The sequence below is a fragment of the Budorcas taxicolor genome, chromosome 5 (genome assembly GCF_023091745.1).
Source record: "Budorcas taxicolor isolate Tak-1 chromosome 5, Takin1.1, whole genome shotgun sequence".
NCBI classification, from domain to species: Eukaryota; Metazoa; Chordata; class Mammalia; order Artiodactyla; family Bovidae; genus Budorcas; species Budorcas taxicolor.
In genome coordinates, this window is record NC_068914.1 from 14,927,121 (window position 1) to 14,947,433 (window position 20,313).

General features: G+C 41.8%; 2 protein-coding genes across 2 annotated transcripts in view; one reads left to right on the top strand and one right to left on the bottom strand.

Moving 5' to 3' along the window:
- Positions 1-1,767, top strand: part of DUSP29 (dual specificity phosphatase 29) — a 44,663-nt gene extending 42,896 nt beyond the window's left edge. The window contains exon 6 of the transcript XR_008199326.1: positions 1,332-1,767. The gene's annotated coding sequence lies outside the window, so the exon portion shown is untranslated. The remainder of the gene's footprint in view (positions 1-1,331) is intronic.
- The window catches only part of KAT6B (lysine acetyltransferase 6B), a 166,086-nt gene that overhangs the window by 4,497 nt on the left and 141,276 nt on the right, over positions 1-20,313 (bottom strand). The window contains exons 12-15 of the mRNA XM_052639305.1: positions 5,082-5,313; positions 4,608-4,767; positions 3,683-4,018; positions 1,257-1,548 (exon numbers count right to left, since the gene is read on the bottom strand). Of these exons, the coding sequence (XP_052495265.1) occupies positions 1,257-1,548; positions 3,683-4,018; positions 4,608-4,767; positions 5,082-5,313 (1,020 nt within the window). The remainder of the gene's footprint in view (positions 1-1,256; positions 1,549-3,682; positions 4,019-4,607; positions 4,768-5,081; positions 5,314-20,313) is intronic.

Sequence of the window (20,313 nt, forward strand, 5' to 3'; positions counted from 1 at the left end):
CATTTCTATTCGCACAAACAGGGAGCAGGCAGGCCAGTGACTCTGGACTCCCACGTTCTCATTCCACATGCTACTAGGTCTACGAGCATTTTTAGGAAAACTCTGCTGATCAGAAGATGAAATTTCTAATAACTATTTTTTAAGAAAGAAGATCCTGAAAGGAATCAGGTATAATACAGCCACTTGGAATCTGTTAAGGCAAGTGGCACAAAGCAGAGAATGAAGGCAGTGATGAGTCATGTATAGACTCCTGAGAACACAGCTAAGAAGTGGAATAAGGTTCAAATTCCATGCCAAAAAATGACTAATGAACAGGCTTGGTTCCTCCATACCCAGAGTGAGATGTCACTGCCTCTGCAAAACAGGTGTAGCAATAGCATTGTTGTTAATTCAGAAAGTCAAGGAGCTGCCTGCTCATGTTCTTAAAATTGTGGCTTTTCAAAGGCAAGAGTGATAACCGGTGGTTTCCAGGAAAGTGAGATGGTCTGTTCTCTAGACTAAAATAAAGTAAGGTTTTGAATAGAGTCATTTCAACTGGAGAGTGGAGAGACTGTCCCACAAATCCTCATCATTCCGCTGGGAGCTCAAGTTGCCAGCCCAACAGGCAAGGGATGGTTTCTTTTAAATAGGGCATCAAAGAGGAGTCAATAGTGTTTCTTTTTTTTAGAAGATGGGGTGGGATGTCTCTGCAACAGCAACTGTTAAACAGTAATTTAAAAGGAAAGATAATTTCCTGATTTACACATTATCCTATATTATCAAAGCCAATACTGATGGTGTGGGTAGGTTTAGATGATTCTTAATAAGAACATCTCCGAAGACACCATTGATTATGATTCATCATCAATTTACTAATATTTGTTTTCCAGGGAAAAACATTCAGTGCTCACATCGATAATAATATATACCCTGATTTCAGAATTATTAACTGTCCAAAAAAGTACATATTAGAATCAAGGAAGTGCAATGTGTTTCTTATTGACAGACTTCAAAGTTTTTGAGGATAAGCCAATTTCTGGAAAGTAAGATGAACCCACCTAGAGGGATGTTCTGGCCTTAGAAGTTGTTTAACATAAAATCCAATTCCAGGAAGAAGGGATAGAACCTTTTATGAATGAGAAAGGACAGATGAGCACTTATTTCTGGTGGGTCGGTATCACCTCAGAGATGCCTTTGGGTAGAATTCAGGTGCCTGGTTTTTGGCAATAACAGAGAGAAATTCACAAGGGTAAGGTTTTTATAATTCCTCCACTTACTTCTACAAGGGTCAGTACTCTTAAAGCAATGATTGTCTTCTCCTTCCTCCTCCTCTGTCTGTCTTTTCTTCCCAGGCTGATGCTGGAACGCCCTCCTCGGCACTGGCTTCCTGCTGTCCTCCTCCACTTCCGTCTCACAGGTAGGCTCCAGCTGTGGCATTGGCCTCTCTTCGTCTGAGTTGTCAAAGGGCTCATTCAGTACTTCTGTCGTCTCAGAAATGGTCTCAGTTGTTACACTGCTGTTGATCCTCCTGCGTTTACGACCCCTTTTCTTCTTTACTACAAAAGGCCTCTGAAATTAATTCAAAACATATATACATCAGAGCTCATAAGAAATTACATTGCTGAGTTGATATGTGGCAAACATGTACTGAACGCGTGTCTGAGACTTACACGTAAAGACTTCTGTAATGCCTTTGTACTTAACCTTCCATTTGATGTTTAACATCCCTCTCGGGCGCCTACTACACAAAGTGTTTTCCAAATAAAACAGTTGTTTACCCAAGCAGATGCTTTGAGAGGGAACATCCTAGCAGCTGCACTGTGGATTTTTAAAAGCTAAGGTTTGCTTCCCTAGCATATTATTTTCGAGTAGTACCTGCTGGCTTCAAATCCTATATGTTATAGTGATTAAATCATCATGGACATCAGCGTCTCTATGAGTGTTTCAACAATCAACTAGCCACTGGGTCACTCATTTTAAATTTGGTAACTGTTCAAGGAGCACCTACTATGTGCACAGCACTCTAAGATCCGTGATGATACACAAGACTAGCCTACTCATTCCCCAGTGCACAGGAATTCAGGAACAACGAAAAGGAAAGAGTGCTTGAGGAAAGAATTACTCTGCAGACAACGTCAGAGTCATGTACTGGTGGCTGCAAGGATTTTACAAAGTATTTCACATGGACGGCATCTAAAGAAAATGTAAAGACATGTGGAATGTGTCTTACTTATGTAAAATATAACAATTTTTTTCTAATTGCATTAGAAGTTGGCACAAATGACTTTCCATAGTTGAAAACATAAAATATTTTTTCTAAGCAAGATGTACTCAATGATACAAAATCCAAGTATAACAGGTAGATTTGCTGCTAAGATGTAATCTGTCAATAATGGGTCTGAAAAATTATTGAAAGTACATTGCAAAGAAGAGTACAAAATGCTTGATTAAAACTCAAACTGTACGTAAACTATATCCAAGAATCACTGCATTTCACACTTCTGACTGTCTGGATGATGACTGAAGTGCACATATACATTTTGATAGTCATATTCTGTATTTTAGTATTTATGATTATTAATCCCTTCAGTCAGCCTGCTCTCCCTAATCCATTAGAATTTTCCCAAACATGAGTTTAGCCAATATGCAGAACTGGTTTTCTTTAGATTGAGTCCTTTTGTGTGATGGTAGGCACTTAACACCCCTTGGATAATTCTGGGGTTTGTTATTTTTGAAGCAAATTTCTTTTGTTATATACATAATACATGGATACATGTTCCTTGTAAGAAATCAAAGTATGAGTCATAAGCCTAAAGTCCACTCTGTGGGATGTTCTTCTTGTACCTCCCCCAGCTGCCCTTCCACTCAGACACGGCCAGGCTCAGAGGATGGAGCACCAACCACCCTGGGGGTCAGAACAGCAGGTGCTTTGACAGAAACCACACAGCGGGGCCTTGGGGCAGAGCCTTAACTTGCATTCTGACTATTAGTCTCGGCTATCTGACACTATCTGGCCCCTCCGTATGTCACAGATAGACACTGAAGACAAAGACAGCAGATCTGGGTTGAGCGGTTACCTAAAGACAAAATCAATTTTCTAACTTCTGCACCTGGAATGTGTACCTAGAGAAACCACCAGGCTACTATGACCGGAGACACGTCAAGAATATGTACTTGCACAAATGCAAAATACCAGCATTAAACGTAAGGGCTTAAAATACCTTCTGACAATTCTGTGCCAAAGACAAGAGAAGGAAATAGCATCAGGAGCACTGGGCTTGGAGTCTGAGCATTTGTCTGGTTCTGGCTCCATCTCTAATGAGTTGTGTGACCTTGGACAAGTCTCCTATCCTCTCTAGGCCTTGACGTTTTCATCACAATTGACTGGAGAGTGGTTAAGTGCTCCCCTGGGCCCTTTTCTGTTCCCACAGCCTGATCTACTCCAGGCCTGCAAACCAGCAGGTGGCAGTAACTACCAGCCGCCTGTCCCTGGTTTCCTGTCAGAGCACCAACAAACCTCAAAGGGTAAACACAATCATGGCTGTAAGATGAATGATGAGGACATATGATCAGTGGGGCTAGACACAAATAAACTACATCTAAAGAATGGAGCGTGAAACAAATACTAATAGAATGTTTGCGATGACAAATAAGATTTGATTGAAACTGACTCACAAGACAGAAAATCTAAACAGACACATACCTTTCTCTTTATGGCAACTGACTGTGGTTTAGTCAATCTTGGAGGAGAGCTTTGGATATTTTCTTCCTCTTCCTCTTCTTCCTCCTCCTCCTCCTCCTCTTCCTCTTCCTCCTCTTCCTCTTCCTCCTCTTCTTCCTCCTCCTCTTCTTCACTGCTCTCTTTAGACAGCTCCATCAGCTGCCCTCGCTCCCCTGCCACTGGCCGGCTCTCCGGGGAATGCAAATATTTATTTTTCGATTGTACTTTTGCAGGTGATTGCCTACTGTTAGCTCTAGATGACAGGATTTCTTGCTCCTCTTTTTCCCAGCAGCTAGCTTGTTCCATTAGCCGCTCGGCCTAAAGGGAAGGTAAAAATGGCGGGTCAGTGTGAGGGCAGTTACAGAGTCAGAGCCTCTAAGGATCAAAGGCAAAGGATCTCTAAGTCGTTTCTGATCAGGATAATCAGCCAGTCAAGCAGCATTCCAGCTGCATCATCTCAGAACTCTTTTGCATCAGTTAGGATAACAAATCAAAGAAGATTGGGTTTCATGGGATATTTAGCAGTATTAATGATGCGGCGAATTGATTTGAGTCCTTATCGCTACATTACATGCTCACTGGCATGGAGCACTTTAAGTAAGTTCATAAACACAATGAATCGATTGACACTGCAGTCTTGGAGCTCAGCACCAAATCTGATCTGATTACATGCTGTCACTAGTAAAAAATGCTGCTTTGTGATCAATGATAAACGTTTCATTTTTCATACTCAAGTCAATAAAATTATCATGTCTTACCATGCAACCTCACTTAGGATAAATTAGTGCCATATCATTTCACAAGCTCTCTCTACATAACCAAGCTTTTGACCATGATGTTAATGACCTTAGCTTAAAAATGCTACAAGATTGAAATTACACAACTTAGGTTGATGAACCCAAATTACCTCTTTTTCGGCTTCTCGTTCTTCTTCAGAAACTGCAGCATTAGAAATTAAGATTGGGGTCCACCTCAGACTCTCTGGATCAAGTTCATTGGTCCGGGAACAGGTTTTCAACTTTTCCATGTGGCCCAATATCAACTTTTCCCGTCTAATGATGACAAATCTGAAATGTGAGGAGGCAGAAAAAGGTGCAATCAAAAGCTGAAATTTCATTTCACCTTCAGATATTGACTCTGCTAGCACTAACATTACCGGGGTTAGAAAAAACCAGAAAGCTCATCAATGAAAACGTGGAAGAAACTGAAATTTGACTAGCAGAGAAGTGTCACTGCCTGTTTTCTTTGTAGGAGAAAAGTTTTTATAATGTTGTTGGGAACCTCTAATATTTAAATAGAATGAATCTGCCTAACTTTAGGGACCCTTTCTGGGGTAAGAGGGTTACGAGGCAGCTGGGTCGCCCAGGACACGGGTGCTCACCGGCCGTCTCTCTTGTCAATCATGTGGAGGTGCTGCAGAGTGGTGGCGATGTCATGGGGGCACATGCCCGTAGCTCTGCTGATGGCCTTGATGCTGATGTGCCGCTCGTGGTGGTGGTAGAGATATTCTAAGATGACGCTCTTCCAGTAGGCCAGGTAGGAGAGACGCCCTAGATCGGAGAGTGGCTTTTCAGGAGACCCTGCCTGGCCCTCTCTTCGAGAAAGCAAATAGCCTAGGGCAGAAAAAGCAAAAGTCGACCTCACCGTGGTGTTCTCAGACAGTGGAACAGGGGCCACTCGAAATAATGTAAGATTTACAAAAAAAAATAATGTAAGACTTACACTGTAAGTAGCAACAAGGTACATCACATCACAAAATATCACACAACTAACATCACATTGGAGAAGTGCATTAACTTTATGTATAGTCTCTTCCCAGTTATAGCGGTCTGACATCCACGAAGTTTATGCCCCCGAATCCTTTATAGGAGCCCTGTAAGTCAGTTCATTTAGCTGATGGCAGCATTTCAGGCATACGTTGTGGCATACTTAACGAAGCTAAAGTTGAACACATTACTTCTGATAAGTCTCAACGTCCAAGTCCCCCAGCTTCAGATCCTTTCAAAAACTAAATGTCAGGCACTTACTCAGAAATCCTGTCAAGGGACCACCCCGAACATTAATGGGGGGGGGGGGTGTTTTCCACAGGAAGAACCAAATAACCCTTTAACAGCTGGGTCTTAATAAAAGACAAGGGCCTCTGTTGACTGAGATTCCGTATTGCTTGTTACATTTAACTAGCGGCGGATCTAAAGCTTTGTTTCAGGACTAATAAAAGAATGTCTTTTAAGTCAACTGCTGCAACTCCTATCAGCTCCACTAGCTCTGTTTTCACCTCTTTCATGGAAATAAATTTATAATCCAACCGTTGCTCCTACAAATTAAACCAAAACAACCTCCTTAAAACAAACTGTTTCATGTAAACGCAGAAAAGCCCTGAGCATGGTAGGCTTTTGAACACATACCCAACAGCATTACTGTGAAGGTTCCTTGGCAAAGGAACTTTAAAATGAGAAAAACTTTAAATCCACTTGAAGGTAATGAATGAAAGCTGGCGGCTGTCTCAGTAATTAAGAGCCACTTACTGAGTAGAGAAGAAATGTTATAAACTAATGATGTCTACCTTGTTCTAATTATCTATTTCAACAGCCTCACCTTCATGAACTTCCTAAATTTAAACAAACATCAACTACATACAGTAGGTGGCAGCAATTACAAAATCATGCTGCTTTGTAAACCACCCAAATCTTCAGCATTTTTCTTCTTTATCTACATTTCCAAAATGGCTGCATTTTCAAGAATTTTCTCAATTTTGGATTTTTTGTTAAAAGGAGAGAGCAATGTCTCTGGTGCATTTTCCTGCCTCTCAGAATCACTGTAAATAATGCAGAAATATACAACAAGAAATCCAGCCTTACCCTAGAAGGGTATAACCACAGCATTTTGCATTTTGATGGTTTTAATCTGAACGCCATTATGAAGAGCAGGCACATATTTAACTTTAGGTTTTGCTGAAGTCTTTTGACTTGTCTCTTTAACTCATGTTTAAGCGCAAAGTATCTGACTGAATGCAAACAAGCACCACAAAATCTGACTGTCGACACGTCATTGGGCTGCACACAGAGGCTTTCTACAGCAGTGTGTCAGGAATGCTAACAGTGATGGCCACTGTGCTGAACCCAGCCCAGATTACGCCCTGTCAGTGTGCAGAAGCGCCGTCACCAGAATACAAAGGGTGCCCAAACCTCAGGACACAGATAATCGGCACATCTGTCCCCTGCCTCCTAAGTGCTTGGTACATGCTGAGAAATTTACTGGGTCAGCTGGAGGTCCCAGCTCTGTACCTCCGGGGTGGGTGGGAGTCGGGGAGGGAGGGGGAAAAGAACCATAGTGTCATGGACAGGGAATGATCCATTTTTGTCCACAGGATCCCACAAGTAAGTCTGATGCAGTGACTGTGAAGTTCCCTAGCTCCTCACTGGTTCTCATCTGAACCCCACAGCTGGGAACAGTAAGCACCCCCACTCTGAAGCCCAGCAGACAGATTTCCGTACCACCAAAGTTGCACCCTCCCAACCTCATGTCCCCTCTGCGACGAGCAACCTTATCCAGGGAGCGCATGTATTTCTTTGTTCTGTCTTCTCTTCCCCTGAGTGCTTTGTTGGGCTAAAAGGAAGCAGCCAGAAGCCCCCCAAAAGACAGCTGACACAATTGTTCATGCTTTCACACCCCGAGAGAGCAGCATACACCTTCTCAGGGCCTCAGACCGGACGGGTTAGGCAACCTGGGGTCTGTGGAGAACATCCAGGAGCAGGCCTTTCAGTACCCGCTGCTCCCACTGTGTTCAGTGGCTGTCTCCCTGGGACGCTCCCTTGGACACAGTCTGTGATCTGTGTCTGAGCCCCACTGAGCACGTGCATACCAAGCCCGCTGGATGTTCACAGAGACCACCTCTGTGCTGTGCTAGCAAAGGCTGCAAAGGCTACCCATACCTGCCAGGAAGTGATACTTTCCCTGGTGTGGGAGAGAAAAAACTGCAAGCCCAAACTCCAACCAGAACACACCAAGCAGGTTTCCAAGGATGATGGGCCCGCCCGACTGCAGACCACACAATGCCGCTGTCCCAAGACATCCCGGCACCGTCTGCAGTTTTCCTGTCTCCTCTCTGACTCATGAGCCCCGCAAGGAGCTTACACCAGTGGAAGGAACTCATATCTGTGCTAAGAGCCATTTGTAAGTTCACAAAGTCTTTTCTCCTGAAGGAGAAATTTTTGGTTTAAACGGAATCCATTTCAACAAACAAAATGACCAAGGACAAATTTGTGATTCCTTGGTAGTAAAGTCAAGTCACTCATAATACGTTAAAATATACACAACAGTTTAGCAGGAAAAGTTGCCGTGTCTTTTCCACTCCATTTGTGCACAAGGTTGAAGTAATACATAATTTAAATTTTACCTGCAGCAGGCACTTTTCTTCAAAAAAGCTGTAGCTGGTGGCACTTTATGACTCTGACCTTCATAACATGGAATGGTTTAAATCATGCATTTCTTGCCATCTTGTGTTTCCTTCTACTTTTTCTAGGCTCCTCAAATTATCATCACTACAGAGCCCAATGACAATAATTTTTAGTAAGAACAGTTACTTATTGAGTGATTATAGCGATGTGGTGGTTAAGTTACAGCTCTTAAGTTTAACTTACCAAAAAGATTCCAAATAATTGATCTAAGATGCAGGGAAATAAAAAGCACTTATCTTGGAAGCCGGTATATTATTATCCTGAAGCATCTGAAACAAGTACGATACACCCCTGGTGAATAGATTCCTGTGGTGCTCTAATGCCTTTCCTCAACTCAGGATACTTTGAATCAGAAAACCTGAACTATCCCTGGGGAAACCTGGCTGTTCAGACTGGAAACAAAGTGATGTTTGGAGGACAAATCCCAGTGGCTGCAGTATAATTAATCACTGGTGAAATTATTCCCTGTAAATTGTGAGCCAGAGGTGCTGGTGAAAAGCGCTTAACTCTGCGAGCAGGAGGCTTGTGCTTTAAAGCTGACTGGCCAACACCCCTCACCCACATCAACTATCTTGAGGAAGCTAGCTTCTTATTTTGCTTCACTGGAACTACCTACCCAAGAGAAAGTCAGGTCTAAGTTTTAGTGTATGAACCACGCACTAAATTCAAAAGATTATCAAGGTATTTGCTTAAAGGGAAAGGAAAAATAAGGCGAGGTCTGCAAAGAAATAAGTGTTTCTAAGCTGTATTGCATGGGACCCAAATTTACCTCACCTCTGTTGAGGCTGACCTACCTGTATACCTGTAGTAAGATAAGCAATCCTCATGTTAACTAGCTCTGATCCCCAGTGTTTGAAGAGGTTAATTCTCTCCTAAGGGCAGGGGAAAAAAAGTGGTAGAGAGTTGCCTTCCTGCAGGCATTAGGATAAGGAGGGAACAATCTTGACAAGGTCAAGATTTGTTTTTGCAGCCTAAATTCCCAAATTAACTGAACTCCCAGCATATTAAATGCAAGGTTAACCCTTGATTAATATGACACGCTCTTTTCTTTTAAATCAGTAATGTAGTAAATTAGAATGCAGACTAAACCAGAGTGGAGTAATGTTTTCCAGCAAGGGGGTGGGAACGGGTAAGGATTTTCCTCTCCAAGGCAGCCATGCTCACCCTTGCACGTCTTTATGTTCTACCACCTGGAGCCAGACCATATGAACTTCCTCAAAGACAAAAGGGCAGACTTTGGCAAAGTATTTCCAACTCCCATCTATCTGGATTATATGGGTCTGGAGTAACCAGTTGCTTTTAGGGGAAAATAATCTTTAAGGATTACACAGTTTTCATCAGACACCTGTTTAGCTCAGCAAACCCCACTAAAGGGCTCCTATCGATAGAGAGCATTGGGTTTGCAAGCCTGGGAACTGACACCAGGCCAGGGATTTATGGCAGCTCTGGATCAGAGGAAATCCAGTGGCTCTAACCATGTATCTCAAAATTGTGGACGGAAATTCACTGGTCCACAGTCGGAAATTCACTGGTCCACACTCATCTATTACTGGTTTCTGGGGTTAAGCAGCTCTGTGACCAAGTGGACAAATGGCATGTTATCAGTTTAAACAGTGGAGATAAATCAGTTTGACAGGCTACTTATGTCTCCTCAGTGAAATTTTGTGGTGATTTTGCAATTAGTAAAGAAGGAGGCTGAACCTTAGCCTTCTCACTGTTTGAAGAGGAGTATTCTAAATGACTTGTGATCTGCCTGAATTCTTAACTGCTCAGATGTGTCCTCAGCGAAATTGGAAATTTTTAATTTTAAAGATATTCTGTATTTTAGGAGATTGGTTTTGAAGACATGGAAGTTTACGGCAACATTCCCATAATTTTATGGGCTTGAATAAACACTGCCTGACCTCTCAGTCTACAGCCAAAGACCAGTGGTTTTCAGAGTGTGGTCCCCCAGACCAACAGTATCAGCTATCACCTGGGAACTTGTTAGGGCTGTAAATTCTCAGGCCTATTCATCAGAACTTTTGGAGGCAGGACCCAGCACCTGTGCTTTAACAAGCCCTCCAGGTGATTCTGATGCACTGAAGTTTGAGGAGCACTGGAATAAACTCTGCTATAGGGTCGCACAGAATCGGACACGACTGAAGCGACTTAGCAGCAGCAGCAGCAGCATAAGGGTGCTGGCTTTGATGGGGATGTTACAATGGCCCTGCACAGGAGGAGAGCCAATGAAAAGACAGTGGCTGAAGAATCTCGGTGAGAAGACCTCACCCAGATCCTCGGTGGGAGAGAATCTGGAAAGCCCCACCAGACTGAAATTTAGCCAGGGTCACTGAGTTGGAGAGTGCCTTTGTCTGTAGCTTCTACGCCTGTGCTTCCCAACCTTCACCGTGCAAACAGTCCCCTTCTTGTTACAACTGGATTCTGATTCAGTACGTCTGGAGTGGGGCTTGAGAGTCTGCATTTCTAACAAGTTCCCATACCATGAACCATGCTTGAATAGTAAGGGTTTATACATGAAGCCAGTGATTCTCAAACGTTTGGGTCTCAGGACCTCTTTACACTAAAAACAAATTGTTTAAGAGCTTCTGTTTATAAGGGCTACATATATTAATTTTAGAAAAAAATTGACAAATATTTATTTAAACCCCCATTAAACCCATTATGCGTTGACATCATTTTCTGAAATACAAAAAAATTAAAAAACAAATAAAATAAAAAGTGACAAGAGTAGCACTGTTTAACATTTTTGCAAAATTCTTCTACAATTAGCTTAAGAGAAAACAGCTAGATTCTCCTATCTGTTTTGGTATTCAATCTGTTGTGATATCACAGGTCATGAAATTCTTGACAACTCCACTGTACACTCGTGGGAGAATGAGAGTGAGAAGGATAAACAGTATCTTAGTATGATTTTGAAAACACTTATGACCTTGCAGACTCCCTAAAAAGGGCTTCCGAGACCCCCAGCGGTCCCTGGACCATACTATGAAACCATCTGCATTAAATAAAGAAATGAGAAGAATTTATAAAGATGGGCAACAAGGCCGCAAGTATGAGAAAACAATCTGGCCCTTACTGCACACAGTATGACAGATCATAAGAGGTACCACGGGTTGGTTAAGGGCAAGGGCTCTGGAGCAAGACTGCCTGTGATGGAATCCAGAGTCCACGTGTAACAGCTACGTGGCTTTGGGCAAGTTATTTAATCCCTCTGTGCTTCAGATCCCTCATCCATAAAGTGTGGAGAGTAATCAATCATACCTGTCACCTGAGGGTTGTCATAATAATAAAATGAATGAATACAAAGCACGTAGAACAGTGCTTGGCATATTACAGAAACCCTGTATGAGTGTTAGGTATTATCATTATTATTCAGCATGGTGAATGAAAGGAATCTCAAGCTGGTCATTTGATGACTGCTTATCCTTATTGTAGGGGAAAGAAAGAAAACTGGGACAGAAGGAGGCAGAGAACAGCTCCCTTTCCTTTTTCCTACTTGTGCTTGAGGCACCTGAAAACCATTCCATTCTTCCTCCCGCGCCCATCCCCATCTAACCACCCAAACATAAATTAAATTAGAGGAAGAAGCTATGATTTAAAAAAAAAAAAAAAAAAGGCAAACATATTCTGCCTCGGGAACGATCTCAAGAAACCGGCGACTAAAAGCTCCCAGCAAGCACATTTCTGTGCCCCCAAATTCCCTTTGGTCCTCCAGTCTTTAACTTCAAGGACTGCCCTTAGGAAACAGCAAGCATATCAAACCACAGTAACAATGATGGCTGGAGGGCTTCAGCAAGAACCCAGGGATGGTCCCAAGAGATGAAACAAAAACCCAAATGTTCTAGAAGACTCAAGAGTGTCCCTGGGAACATGGCTTGAGCCAGTGAAACCCAGAGAACGGGAACAGCAAGTCTTTGGAGAGGGAAGGCTGGCTGCCCAGGGTCACACGCCAGTCTGTCTCTCTAAGGCGCCCCTTAAGATCTCCCTTTTCAAAGATCCCACAAGCTCCTCTGCAGACTGTGCTGATGCTGGGCTCTTCCTCAGTCATGTGGTGGGGCCATTGGTCTTTTTTACTGAACACCCCTGCCTTGCTTTCAAGACTATATGGAAGAGGAGTGGTATTCCTTCAAGCCACGCCCCCACCCCCACCCCCACCACCACCCTGGGGAATGTGTATGTGGGGCATGCCGCCGCTGCTGCTGTGGGGGTGTGCGTGTGTGTAAGCATACAGACCATACTGGAATTTACCAGATGAGTTCCATGAGTCTGCGAGTGGGTGTGGCCTCTCAAAGTGGGTGGTCGTTCTCCGTGTATACAAACTCATTGTGTATACAAACTCACAAACTCATAAACAGGACATCAGGTGGCAGGAACTCTCCTCCCTCTGCAGGGCCCTTGTGTTGGAGAGGGTGAACATCTGTGAGTGAGTTACCAAGTTGGGGATGACCAGGGCCAGACCCTTGTGAGACAGCCCCAGGGTAAAAATGAGTCAATGGTTTTTTAATAACTGATTAATTTAACTGAGTGACGCTGTCTCTTTATTTCTCCTTTTTCTATCTTGTGGTCTTGCCCAGAGGTTCTCAACCCTGGTTGCACACTAGAATCACTCAGCCTTTTAAAAGCTCCAGATGTTCATGCTTCATCCAATCACAACCCTTGCCTCTCAAGCCAGGCTGGTCTCCGAAGTGTTAGGGCTTATATTAGGCAAAGGATCTTGGGGACTACTCCTTGGCCAGAATGTTAAATAGAGTTGGAATACCAATCCCACTGCTCATTTCTGTCTTGCCCTGCAAAGGCTGTGGTGGTAGCAATGGTGCCTAATGAGAGATCCAAGTAGAAGGCGAATCCTGGGGGAATCAGAGACACCTGAGAGCTAACGGCAGAGAGAAGAGGGTCACTTGGCAGAGAACTCCGTGGCAGACTTTGCAGCAGCTTCACCGATTTAAACATTTAACTGAGAAATATTTGTTTACATGTGCCATGTTACCACACCATCAAGGTCCTGGTCTGGTGTATTAGAAAAATATAATTTTTCTAAGAAGGTGATCATGTATGAAATAGATTCAGTCTCCCAAATTTCTTGTTAGGAAGATGAGGCACCTCTGACAAAGAACAAAATGATCAATTTGTCACTCTCACTTATTCCCAAACTAAAACCATTTGGGGAAGGCAAGAATTAAAAAAAAAAAAATCTTTCCTTAACTATATCTGGGAAGTAACTAGTTTTTTTTGTTTTTTTTTTTTTTTTATGAGGCCCTTGCCTATTGCAAATTAAGTTCAGCTCTGACTCATCACTCAGAGGCACCCTTGGTTAGATAATAGTAATACAGTACTGGTACCATGACATCTGAGGTGACAGAAATTAGAAAAACATGTCAGAAGAATGCCCTCCTTTGGGACCTTTTGTGGGTTTCCACAGTTCAAACCACTTTTAAATTCTGGAAAGTTTTGGGAAAAACAAATTTACCCCCAAAAATTTTTAAGATGAAGTAATCTGGCATTTAAAAACTATGCCCTTTCTTGTAAATAGGCAAAAGTCCACACTGGAGATTCAATCTGAAAAACTATTTCAAAAACTAAATTTCTTCCAAGTTGAAACCTGGATACAATTTTTATATCGAACTTGCAAAATCCTGGTAACAAGAATTTAACTTTGAACAGTTACAACATTTTAATCACTGCATTAAACCCATACACATTTCAAATAAAGCATCTGCTCAGAGCACGTAACAGTATATATTCACAATGCTGCACCTGTGTGACCGTTCTCTGTAAAACATTACAACTGAACTCTTCTTTAAATACTACAAAAAACAAAAAGGGGAGTTTCTTTTGACCACTGAGCTTCTGTGGAGGGTGGCTGAAAAAGTTATTCTAATAGTCTGGTCGAATCCTACCCGGCCAACCAAGGGGGAGCATTTAAACCAACATGGACACTGGCCACTGATCTCAAACCACGTTTGGGAGACAAGACAGACAGAAGAACAACTTGCCTTTCCATATGTTTCTTCTCCCACAACAGCCCCACAATACTTTGTGTGTGTGTGTGTGTTTCCAGTTATAATTTTCAAAAACCGGACAAAGTATGTTATAATTCCAATCATGAGTGATGAGCTTTCTGCACTGCAAATGTAAGAATATAGCAAGACTGAAAAAAGGAAAAAGTGGGAAGCAAAATCTAAAATTTTTCTTTGTTTGTAAAGTACATTTCAAAACGGGTCTGTCTTTGAGACAACTTTCTAAAACCAAAGCATGGCCTATCACCCAGGGTGACTTAGACAAACAGTGCTATTTCACTGGTCTATAGAAGTCGGAAACGTCTCTTTTCACTTTTTATTTATCTCCTCTAAGCTTTCAAACAGGATTGGAAGTAAAAAGCCTCTGGCAACAAAAGGTGGTCTCCACACAGGGTTACTGATGAGCCCATTTTGACAGAAGTGCAGCTTCCTGCACCTGCAGGCTGGATGGGGCAGGAAGCTAGGCTGGGATGAGGTATTCAGTCAAGTCACTGGCAAAGCAGCCAGTGACTTGGTGTCATGTAAGTTTCTAGCCATTAATCCTACAGGGATCTTAAAGTCCAACTGGCTACAGTTAGATATTAGCTGTTGAAAAAACAAAAAACTATGAAGCGTCATCACTAGCGGTATGAAAAGACACCAGTAGCTACCCCTTCAGTTAGCAGGTAATTATCTCTCAAAGTCCACCTTTTAGATTGGCTCCCTAATTCAAGAAGTACTTAACAGCTGAGACTTCAGTAACAATATGTTAATATTGGTGGTTTAGTTGCTAAGTTGTGTCTGACTCTTGTGATCTCATGGACTATAGCCTTCCAGGCTCTTTTGCCATAGGATTCTCCAGGCAGGAATACTGGCGTGGGTTGCCATTTTCTTCTCCAGGGGATCTTCCAACCCAGGAACTGAACCCAGGTCTCATGCATTGCAGCCAGATTCTTTACTGACTGAGCTATGAGGGAACTGTGCTAATATTAATATATTGTTATTATATATATATATAGGCTTACAGGTTTAATACTAGTAATATTAATACTGTAGCAAAAACTGTGCTAACAATATGTTAGTATTAGCACAGTTTTTGCCACAGTATCACTAGTATTAAACCTGTAAGCCTTTATATTCTGTGGTCACTAGTAACCAAAGAATGTCCATCCAACTTTCAAAAGGTTGGGATTGTTTAACAGTGCGTTCAGCAGTGGAATGCCCACTGTGTTCTAGGCACTTTTCTAGTTAGGTTGTGGACAGACACTACATTTTCCAAATTTAATAAGGAAAAAAGCTCTGGGAATTTAATTTGTTAACCAGTATACAACTGTTGAACGCAAGAACCACAAACTACGTAAATAATAGGAATTCAAATAGATATGTTAACAGCTAAAGTTCATTTTTAAAAATCAATTCAATATGCTACATGCAAGCAATCAATTACACTGCAATCATCATTTACAAATCAAAGTATAATGCGGATACTCATGGGGGAATATACAACTAGGTGGAAGTGTGTGATTATGGACGAACAGGCTGAAACTGTAAATTATGTAACTGTCTCTTGTAATTACCCTGCTTGAGAACCAAAAGAAACTTCCTGTATAATTTTGCTGGAGAATGGGGATCAAGACACAGAATTGCTTTTTAGCTGGTTTTAACCCTTCAACAGCTATTTAATTATGTGCGATGAGGTCAAAGAAAGTTTATGCTTAATTTATGAAAACTCGGCAGGGAGGTATTTCAAAGTAATCCTCTGAAAAGCTCCAGATTATTCATGAAAACTCATGATTTCTCTTCCTCTTCAAGAAAGGTTTATCTAAATTATCTGGTAAAATAAACAACATTTAAAACAAATTCACAGGTGTCATTCAATTTATTTGCTCTCTAAAAACATTCATTATGGCCTGTAAGTTCTTAACTGGATGCAACTAAAACTTGCAGGGGTAGAAGGCTGTCAGAGTCCTCAGAGGCTCTTCTGCTTTGGGAGGGAAAAAAAATCTCATTAGCTTCCTTAAATTCATGGGGAAAAGCTCCAATACTGGGCAAACCACAGGGAAGGACTTCTAATCTACAGAGAATCATCTGCTTCTTTAGAAGGAGGAAGTCTGCTTTTGCAACAAATAATCAGCAGAATCTATTCTCATTTTAAGACATTCTAGCCTTTTTCCTTACCTTTCTTAAAAATCTAACTTTTAAACATCTTTTCTCTTCTGTAAGCACTGTTTCTAGTGCCTAAAAATCTGCCCCAAATATCAGAATGCTGAACACTTCAGCATTCTTGGTGGAAGGGCAATTTCCTACACTTACACCATCTGCCAGTATTGCTTTCCCTTATTTTGGATCAAAAAAAGGGTGGGGGGCTTCCCTAGTGGCTCAGTGGTAAAGAATCTGCCTGCAGGACACCCAAGTTTGTTCCCCGATCCTGGAAGACCCCACACGCCACAGTCAGTAAGCCCAGGTGGCGCAATGACTGAGCCTGTGCTCTGCAAGAGAAGCCTCTGCTCCCCAAACAGAGAAAGCCGGCGTGGGGCAACGAAGACCCAGCGCAGGCAAAGATCAAACACAAAAAAGTAAATAAAATAAACAAATTAAGTTATTAAAAAAAAAGAGCAAGGAAAGAAGAGAGGGAAGGTGGGGGTGGAGGAAAGAAAGAAAGAAGGAAGGGAGGGAAGAGAAGAGGAAAAAAAAACCCGAGGCTGCAGTGTCTCTTCTTCATCTCTTTGGTCTTTCCATTCCATATTCTCTCCTCAGTTCACCCCTATTCTGCACAGGCTTTCCTTGCCTGCATCCTCTATTTTATCACCTGTGTTAACATACAGCCCTTCATTTATGTTTCTCTAGGTTTAAGAGTAGAAACATAATTTACAGGAATGCTGTTTTTCTAACGGACTTAACATTTGGGAGGCCATGATTCTAGTAAATTTCAGGATATTTCCTTCACATAAAAGTGATTCTGTATAGCACTGAAATATATACATTACAATGTGTAAAACAGATAGCTAGTGGGAAGCTGCTGTATAGCACAGGAAGCTCAGTCTGTTGCTCTGTGACAACCTAGAGAGGCGGGATGGGAGGGAGACGCAGGAGGGAGGGGATATGGGTAGACTTACGGCTGGTTCATGTTGCTGTACAGTGGAAACCATCACAACATTGCAAAGCAATTATCCTCCAATTAAAGAAAAAAAATGATCCTGCAAAGTCTGGCATAAAGGTGATGCCAGTATACCAAATACACTTGTAGTGTGCTAAGTTGCTTCAGCCGTGTCTGACTTTTTGTAACCCCATGGACTGCAGCCCGACAGACTCCTCTGTCATGGAGATTCTCCAGGCAAGAATACTGAAGTGGGTTGCCATGCCCTTATCCAGGGGATCTTCCTGAACCAGGGATTGAACCAATATCTCTTATGTCTCTGGCACTGGCAGGTTCTTTACCAGGAGCGCCACCTGGGAATCCCCTTATATTCATGTAAAAGTCTAAGCTCTAAAACAGATACCATAGGACATTATCTCCTATTTCAAGAATATCACTTCCTTTAAAAAACAAACAACAACAAAAAAGCAAAAATTAAACACAGAGACATAGTAAATAAATATATACAGCTTAATAGATTATCATAAAGCAACCGCCCTTGTAACCATCTCCCAGGATCAAGAAGTAGAAGCTTGCCAGCTAGCCCGCTACAAACCTCCCACCTGTCCCATCCTGTTTACCCTCCTCCTTTCTTCTTCTTAAGTAACCACAATCATGACTAACAGTAATCTCTTGTGTTTCTTTATACTTTTATCACCAAACTATCCCCCCCAAGGACATATGCCAATATATTGTGTATAGTGAGGTCAACGTGCATTACATTTTCCTCAAGATTTCAGCAACTTTTTTCAATACCTTCTACTATATAATCACACTGCATATTTTTTTCTCAGTGTGGACAAATGCACAACTGAATTATTCTTAATCCACCAAGCTATTTTAAAGCACTTTATAAACATTAATTTAAAACAATTTTGTTGAAAAAAAGTAGCTCCTCTGTGGTGTTAGCTCAAAGCAGGACTCAACGTGAATTAAGTATAAAACAAGGTTTTTATATTGGTAAACGTGAAAATGCAGCACTAATATTAGAGCAGAACCACATGGAACACAAATCCATGAGGGAGAAAAAAAAAAATCATGAGGGAGAAAAAACAAATCAGGTTTCTAACTAGTATTTTCCTAACAGAATTCTAAACAAATGTAAGAAAGTTGCTTAACCCAAAACAAGCTGATATAAAAAATTTCTGCTTTACAATCAATTGAAATTTTAAATATACTATTTAGAAATTTCCTGGAGAGAGGATGTTATCAAACTATTATCTTACAATATTCTACTTCAAACATACTACTACAAGCTGCAAAACATGTTTACAGAGAATAGTTCCCTTGAAACCAAAACCAGGTATAGCACTAATTTCAACCAATTGGAACAAAATCTTCCTTGCTCTTGGTTTAATAATGAAAAAATGCTTCCCTTGCATATACTGTAGCTGGGAAAATGGAAACGAAAGTGGGAAGCATTTCCTCCTCTGCAATGATGCAGCCCAAGTGTGCTTCAAGGCATACACTGGGTGGGTGGGTGGGGAGCATCCTTGGTGTGCCCATTTCCTGTGAGCAAGAACTAGATCATTTATCCTGATGTTTTCATCACCAAGGCTAACCCAGGCAGAGTCTGTGCAAAGCAAGCTGCTGAAGGAAAGGATGAAGGGATCAATGAATGGGAAAAAAAAAAAAAAGCAAAAAACCAAAGATGGAGAGGAGATCTGAGATCTGGCTGGGTCAATTGGACAGGTGCTGTCACTGACAGAGAAGAGGACAGACTACATTTGGGCATTCATTACTTCTCTCCCTCAGCAAACTTTTTGAGGGCTCACCTATGCATGTGACACTGTACTTGTGGCTTGGGGTAAAGCAGTAAACAAGTCCTGGCCCCTGTGATGGTGCTGCCAGTGAAGTGAAAGTCGCTCAGTCATGTCCAACTCTTTGCAACCCCATGGACTATACAGTCAATGGAATTCTCCAGACCAGGATAAAGTGAAAGTCGTTCAGTCGTGTCTGACTCTTTGTGACCCCATGAATTGTAGTCCATGGAATTCTCCAGGCCAGAATACTGGAGTGGGTAGCCTTTCCCTTCTCCAGGGGATCTTCCCAACCCAGGGATCAAACCCAGGTCTCCCGCATGGCAGGCGGATTCTTTACCAGCTGAGTCACAAGGGAAGCCCAAGAATGCTGGAGTGGGTGGCCTATCCCTTCTCCAGTAGATCTTCCCGACCCAGGAATCGAACCAGGGTCTCCTGCATTGCAGGCGGATTTTTTTACCAACTAAGCTATCAGGGAAGCCCTGCTCGTGTTGCCAAGTTCCCTTTATTCTTGAAGGCTATGTTTTCTCATACTAACTCCTGGAATGGAGCTTGCCCAGTAGTGGGATTCAAAACTACTTGCTGCAAATGCTGGTCAATGTAAACAATTCAAACGGGCAAAAGACTTGTTAAAAAAAAATCCACCTGCATGCCAAAACTTGAAACATTCTCAGCTATGTAAGGCAAAATGGTAGTTGCAGGTCGTATGTTTCATATTTACAATGTTTTCATTGATGCATGAATACAAACTATTCTATAAGAGCTATTTATTTGCTCTTATTTATGACAAGCTTAGTTAAAAATAAGATACATAAATCGTTAGCTGCACTGCCTCATGCAACTCATTTCAATGCATTCAGTAACAGTCACTCTGAATAAATCACTGAAGAGCTCAATTTCAACCTTGATGTTATCTTTAGCATATTAAAATATACTGTACTTCAGCCCAGTGTAATAAAGCAGTCATGACAAAGGCTTCTAGTACAACATATTATAATGAGAAAATAAGGAAAAATAGCCATTTCCCTTATTATATTATAAACTAGAATCCTATTAAAAGATATGTCATCATTATATTTGATTACACAGGTCAAAACATGTCTTCCAAAACCCAGCCAAAGTCTGAGGATACAGCTGCTGGTTCTATCTTCCAACAAGTGTCATGGTGGAGGTGGGGGGAGCAGCTCCTATCTTAGAAAAGGCCATAAAGGACTTGAGCACCATTTCCAAAGCATAATTTATTATTCCTTAATGGTTGCTC